The 7,302-nt window shown below is 45.0% G+C and overlaps 1 protein-coding gene across 1 annotated transcript in view; it reads right to left on the reverse strand.

Annotated features, from left to right (window-relative positions):
* CDAN1 (codanin 1) overlaps positions 1–6,812 on the reverse strand; it is a 32,600-nt gene extending 25,788 nt beyond the window's left edge. Inside the window, 4 exon segments of the mRNA XM_017741619.1 lie at positions 1–100; positions 2,759–2,983; positions 4,496–5,283; positions 6,726–6,812. The exon segment at positions 1–100 is cut by the window's left edge and continues 21 nt beyond it. Of these exon segments, the coding sequence (XP_017597108.1) occupies positions 1–100; positions 2,759–2,983; positions 4,496–5,283; positions 6,726–6,812 (1,200 nt within the window).
* Positions 6,813–7,302: the final 490 nt, after the last annotated feature.

Raw genomic sequence — 7,302 nt, forward strand, 5'->3', positions numbered from 1 at the left:
AGCAGGAAGGCTAGCACTGCGAGCGTAGCTAGGCTTAGTTGGAGTACCAGGATCAAAAGATATCCCTGCAGGAGAAGACGCCTGGTGCAGCAATTTGCATCTGAAATTCGAGAGCAGCAACATACATGGCTGAGGATGAGCTACAGCAGCCATGCAGCCAGAAGAGGTCTTTCTCTTCCAGCGTAGCATGAAGGAAATCCTGCCATAACTACACCATGTCATTTACACTGTCTAAAGCAGCTTTGAGCATGATAGTAATTTGAGTCATCTTTCTCTTAGTGAAAATAGATCTTCAGGTTAGCAACCAAAAGACTCTAAAGAATCCCATTCAAATTCCAACCTGTTAAAATAGTGTAGCACTGTGACCAAATTAGCCAACTAACCTATGTTACTGCTTCTCATCTGAACTTGTACTTGTTAAGGACAGGGAATCTGTTAGAGACCAGGTCCTAAAAAATTTTTTTTGCATGTACAATTTCTGACAGCTAGACATTTAAAAAAATACATGAAAATAAAGTTCACATCCATACCTTTGGATACAGATGTAGGCTAACAACACTCTGAGAAGACCCAACATCACTAAGTGGAAGGCTGATGTGCAACAGCTGATGAAATCCCATACTGGCAAGTTAAACAACAGAAGGAACTAACTACTTTGATTGCTGGATTCTAAATCAACAATGATCACTCAATTAAATACACAGACATCCAGACATCGTACAAAACTATACCTAGAGAGGTCATCCAAAATGCAATACCAGAAGACACGTGAGATACAGGACACAAGCCAGTGACAGCAATATCAAATGATTGTCAAAGATTCCAATGGAACATTTACACTTGGAACATCACACTACATCTTACCACACTGTCTCAAAAGTAAAATCTTTAAGTCACTTTAAGGGCTCTGGGGAAGTCAGAAACATTTTTACCTGCAGGAAAGAACTTTTCCTATTGGCCTGTTTCTAGTGGAACTGCTGTGATGATGAACAATTGGTCCCAAAATGGAAACAGATTGCCAACAGCTTCCTTGCAATGAACATAATCGACCAACTGATAGAACTGAAGAAAATTATTCATTAAGTACTTTGTGAGCCCACCAAGGTAAGGTTCCAATAATGCAGTTAGAATCCGCATCACTTCTGCCTCAGTGCTGTCATCTACCTCAGGATGAAACTCACCTTTTGCCCCTGGTCAAAGGGACCCAGCCAGCTGAAGGCTGTGTTACTTCTGTACCTCACTTACCAACGCTACTGAGGACACAACAGCTTCTCCCAGCTTTCAAGCAGGATGGGTCAGATGAGAATATCACTTCATGTACAAGATCCAGCCCACCACATACTGCTATTTCACTGACTTCAGTTGATACAGATTATTGGGACATTTCAGGAAGAATTTAGACTGGAATAGGTGCTAGACTTAAGTGCAGAGTGGCAGGTTTGAATCCTGAGCAGTTGTGCTGCAGGTTCAGTAAAAACAGTAATTCATTAGACTACTGGATGTGTTTCAGCTAGTTCTGGTCCCACTGAAGTGAGCTGCAAAGCTTAGCAGGAAAAGAATTACACCCATGTGTCCTAAGGAGTTTCCCCAAGAACAAAACTTACAAAAGAGCAACAACAGTTCTGTCAGCAATTAGAAACAATGGTTTCTCTACTACTGGGCTTTGGTTTATTTCTAGTATCAATCTTCACAGTGACACCATTTTACAAACAATGAAAGTCACACCAACTGTGTGTGTGTTCCATGTTCACTAACTGAACAGCAGAGACAAAATTAGAGGCTAGAATTCACCTCATCTGACAGCAATTTTCAACAGACAACTGCAGTAGTAACCTTTAAAACAGAATCTCAAGTGCCCATGCCCTGTTTTCTCTGACTGCAAGCTTCTGCTACTCTACCTACCTTGCAAAACCATTAACACTTTCCACACATTTGCATCACTAACTCATTTTCTCCAAACCAGTGTGTCTTGCTGCAATCTTCAAACACAGTCTACACCCAATTGCTTCACCTGTGCAATCTAAGGAGAAATGCACAGGAGATAACCACACATACAAGCCCATGAAGAGGAAATCTCATAAAAGCAGTGAGGACTGATTACGCTTTTGAAGTGAGAGTCATTGTTCCAGAGTCAGCACACCTCTAAAATGACAAACATGAGCTAGATGCACTAATATCCTAGTCTGATACCACAGACACACTTGGCTTTAGGTAAATTATAGTTTAAGGTCACCAATATCTGTTTTGGATATTCTTCTGTCATTTCCACTTTGGTATCGATACCACCTTAAGGGAAGGTGTTGTGGTTTAGGAATGTACTCCCCAGTTTAGTGCTCCCACTGAAACCCTCCAAACTACTCCATCTCTTCTCTCTCTCCCTGCTTCGGGGCAAGCTGGAGAAGAGAATTAGAGGTGCAAAAGGTAAAGATCACAGGTTGAGATAAGAACTACTTATTGGAAACAGCAATGAGATAAGAAAGGGAGCAGTAACAGCAACAATACAAATCAGAGGGTACAAGAAAGAGGCAAACGATTCACAGGAAACCCTTGAAAACAGAGAATACCTGACCACTCCCTCTGCCACTCTCAGGCAACCTGAAAGAGCCCTCCCACATCACCAAAAAATGAGGTGAGGTGGTGTAGAATAACCTCTGAGTCCTGGCCATGCCCCCTCCTGGCTATTGCAAGAATTAACCCTGTTCTGGCCCAGAACCAGGACACAAGGGAATTAAGAATCACCCTCCTGCTCAGACCCTACCGTTCTTTCTTCAGCATCTCCCTCTCCTCTTGAAGGCTGTTGCTTATCACAGATGAGAGGTTTCCTTCCTGGACAGCAGTGAAGGCCTCAAGGCTTGACCCAGCTGACAATCGAGCAGCTGGAGACTGGCTGACGGGTGTAGAAGTGAAGCAAGTCTTTGGCTTTGAGAGGGGCCGCTCAGCACTCACAGGAGTTGGGTTGATTCGCCTCGATGGTTTGCTTTTGCTGAAAAAAAGAGAAGCGACTCCACTAAAATCAAGCTAAACAACAACAAAAAAATTAGGTCTCAAGACAGGTATGCATGCAACTCTTCCAGAGGAACCTAATGCTAAAACAAAATGGGTATCGAGTTGGGACACTGAATTTCTAAACTGTACCTATAGTTATCAATTTATTCTGTCACTGAAAAGAAAGTCATGGAGCTATAGACAGCTAAAAACAGCCTGCTGACCCTGCAGCAAAATTAATTATCAAATATCAACCCTTCCAAATGTTTCTAATTTGAAAGGACAGGATATGCCCCATTTTAGTAAGAAACTGCCAGTGAATTAGTTTCTGACACGACCAGGAGGAAAAAAAATACCAAAACCAAAATCAATCAAGTTGCCATCGTCTATCACTAAGAGTCCAGGCTCCCAAGTTACATTAGATCCTTTAAGTCCAGGGAAACCCATTCTTCCTGCATAAAATACTTGCATTTGTCCTTCAGGAAGAGGCTTGGTAAAGTAGCAAAAACCACTAAAAACTGGAAATGGATACAGTAACACAAAGCATCGAGGAAATGCTGGTTGCTACATATTAACTGCTACGGTGTTCTCAAAATCACCTGTAACACTGACTTCCAAAGACTCATGGCCTCCTTCCTTCTTCTTTTTCCTAGTGGAGCATTAATGCAATTGAGGAAGAGAGCCTTGCTGTCTGTGCTGGAAACACACCTTATCTCCCTTGGCCAAAGCATCATCTAGACCATCACCCAGACCCAGCATTGGATTTGCCATATAGACTCACACATGTAATAATTTTCAGCTGGAATTTTGCATGTCCAACTAGAAAGTCCCACTTTCAGAGACCAGTGACTGACATACAGAGCAAACAGGCTGACACAAAGGCTTTGTATTTGGTAATGAGGATTTTAAAGAGTAAAAGAGAAAGATAAAAGGACTGAGGCAACCACAACACAAACAGCCGCCCAGAAACTCAGCCAAAGTCACCAAGGAGACCAGGGCTTACTGCAGACCAAGGAGAATACAGCTACAGCTATTTTGTCCACAATTACACAGCACAAACAAAGCTGCACACTAACATCTGCTACCAGAAGCCACAGAAGGTCAATCCAAAAGCTTTTTTGCTAGCATCAGTAATGCTGAAGATCCTTCCAGGACTGCTCTTCCTTACCAACTGCTATTCTGTTAAATGAGAAATGTGCAGAGCCAATACAGCGCTGACTTGTTAGAACATGCAAGGACAAAGATGTGCTCAGCTTTCTATCAGCTGGACTGTGCACTGGCAAGCTGCAGGCAGCAGCACAAGCAAGAGGCTAAAGAGGTGTCTTGGGTGAGTCCACAGAGGGGAAACCTGACTCCCTGTCAAGGCAATATTCCCTTCCCTACCCGGTGACCAGAAGCCAGGTATTCTGTATTACAGCCTCTTCTGCATCTGGACATGCACAACAGCTGGTCAAGGAGCAGCAACCTGCAGCACAATCCCAATGAGACAGCGAGGCAGACTCGCTCTTACTTTGTCCAGCCAGAGGCAGCAGCGCCCATGGGCGGAAACTCCTCCAAGTTGTTAAGGTTCAGCTGGCTGGGCGGGGATCTGGCAGAAACAAGAGGTGCTTCACTTCGCTTCCTTCTCCCTCCACTCCAGGATCCACTGTCAATCTTTCCATCCTCCTCTTCAGCCAGGGAACGCCCCAGATCCCGAGCTACCTGCCGGCCAGAGGCACCAACCGAGCTGCTGCCTTTCCTCCGGCCTCGTCTCACAGGCAGCGCTTCAGGCGTGGCCGTGAGGAAGCTCCCCAAGCTGGCCTTCTGAGATGACCGCTTCTCACCGTGGTGGAGCACAGGGCTGTGCCCAAAGCTCGGGCTGCTGCTGGAGACCACGCTGGGAAAATCACCACAAGGGCTAGACAGGTTTGACCCGGAAAAGGAGGAGGAACCGCTGGAAGCTGCAGCAGGAGAAAAGCTGGTATCTGTGGTGCAGATGGTCACTGAAGTCCTTTGCGAAAAGAGCTGCACTCGGCTGCTGGTTGCATGGCCTGCCCTCCTTTCTGATCCTGTCCTGTGGCTCCCATGGGCCTTGGAATTAGGAGTCTTAGCAGGAGTAGGGGGTCCATTAGTCAGGATCTGGCTGGTCTGCTCCCTTAAAAAATTCAGCAGAAAAGGCACAAAATCTTTCTGAAGCAAGCTAAGAGATACCAGCTTGTCATGGATGTGGTTCTCCTGCAAGAGAAGTGGACAAAGAATTAATATAAAGATGCTACCTGATTCTTTCTGTCCATGTACCCAGACACATTTAAGTAGTAACTATGGGATTTCAAAACACAGTAAAAACCAACATGTCAAAGTAGGTCACTGAAATTCAAGCAACCATAGTGCTGGTCACAGACCTGAAAATTAGCCTACACACAAGCCATTTTGGCACAAGTTTTCAGATGGAGTCATTCGCTTTGGTCTCTGACTGGAAAACAGTGGAACTGTTCCATGGAAACATCAGTAATACTGGCTACAGCCAGGGAGGACTTGGAGCAACTGGCACCCCTAAGTTCAACATTTCAAAAACATCAATACTGAAAGCATCTAATTCTAACAGAAAAATCTAAAATTTGCCATGTCTCTGTGCCCTAGTTCTCTGTGAATGCCACCTGCTCCCACAGAGGGGTGCTGTAACAACAACCGCTAAAGCACTTGGAGTTCTGCAGCGCCAAATACAAAGCTGCTTTTCCATTTCAATTAAATAATTTTGCTCCCTTGAGACCTCACAGAGGTCTAAACAGAGACTGTGCAACTTTAAGGTATGTGAATTTTATACTTGAGAAACCTAAACAAAAAACCCACCACTGACTCAACACATTTGAAATCTAAACAGGTGGTGATCTTACAAGGGTAAACCTAGACAAAAACAACTTCATGTTACGTGTGCAGTTTAAAGTTTTGTACCCTGGGTAAAAATTCTTTTGTTCCTAACACTGCACCGGGTTTCTGTTTCCTCTCATTAGGATTCAGCAACATTTGCAACAACAGAAGAAGTTCTCCAAGGCAGCAACTTTTTCCTTACTAATATTAAAAAGCATTGCATACATACTCCTGTAAAGTTATATTCACAACCCTACTAGATGAAAAGTGAAGAAAGCAAACGCTGTTTCTGAAGAAGGTTTTCTGCATGAAAGAAGACAGCAAAAGCATGCCCGTGACTGGACTCACACAATCCTCAACACCCATACTAAGGTCATATTTGAAAGCGTGAGACCAATTCAGCTTCTTGAAGAAGTGTGAGATTCTGACACAGCCTGGATAACAAGCCAAGCAGCCAACAATCAGTGAAAAAGCACAGGTCAGAATACGACCCCCACGAGGTGTCAGAAGACCATCTCCAGCTCAAAAGTGCCATGAGAGCTAGAGCAAGATGTAGCCTAGTGTTTCCTTGGGTGCCCCCCCTGGGATTAGCAAAGGGGCAAAAAGATGATTACAGTGTATGCTATGCATAAGGTCGGGTAGTTTCTCCAGCTTTTCAGGGCACAACCTGTTTTCACTCATCTTTCTCTGTCCAAGTGAATAGAGGTTTGGTTCCTCCACAGCTGGGTAACAGGAACCTGTCAACAGCTGCCTGCTCCAAACTTCCACTTGCTTTCTCATGCTGAAGCAACTGCGCTGCTCCCAACAGCAAGAGGCAGCAAGAATTTCCCTTGCAAAATTCCCTTGCATTTTGACCTCCACACCCCTCACCGACACAGTGCTAGCTGAGCTACCAGGATCTCAAACTTCATAACGTTGTCATGTCTGCTTCTGCAAGTCACAGTTGAAGAAATACCACACAACATAAAGTCCCGGTCCATTCTTCCCATACGTTTAGGATGATGGCAATACCCGACTAACTCATGTCGGTGACACCAGTGAGTTTTGATTTTAGCACTAGGTAACACTCTGCAAGGGGGTCAGGCAGAAGATGCTTTAAATACAAATTGTTTCTCTGTGTTATTCTCTATGTGAAATACAAGCACTCCTAGTCCATTTACAGTTAGAAATGTTTTTATTTCCACAGGAACACAAATTGTTCATGACAAAACTCAGCCAGCAAGTACCCTCTCCCAGCCCGCAAAGATCCTCCTCAAGGTCCAGGCGGGATGAGCATCCAGCCGGGAGGCGCGCTGGCGCCTGCACAGAGCCACCGCCAAGCCCTGGGTGCTGACAGCCTCATCCTTCTCTCACCGCTACCTTCCCCGACAAAGACGCGGGAAGCGTCACCCCCTCGTGTCTCCGCGTTCTCCCAAGGACACCAGCTGCGCTGTGCTGCGCTGCACTGCCTGCCCCTCGCCTCACTCGGCT

The sequence above is a fragment of the Corvus brachyrhynchos genome, unplaced genomic scaffold (assembly GCF_000691975.1).
Source record: "Corvus brachyrhynchos isolate BGI_N302 unplaced genomic scaffold, ASM69197v1 scaffold115, whole genome shotgun sequence".
In the NCBI taxonomy this organism is placed as follows: Eukaryota; Metazoa; Chordata; class Aves; order Passeriformes; family Corvidae; genus Corvus; species Corvus brachyrhynchos.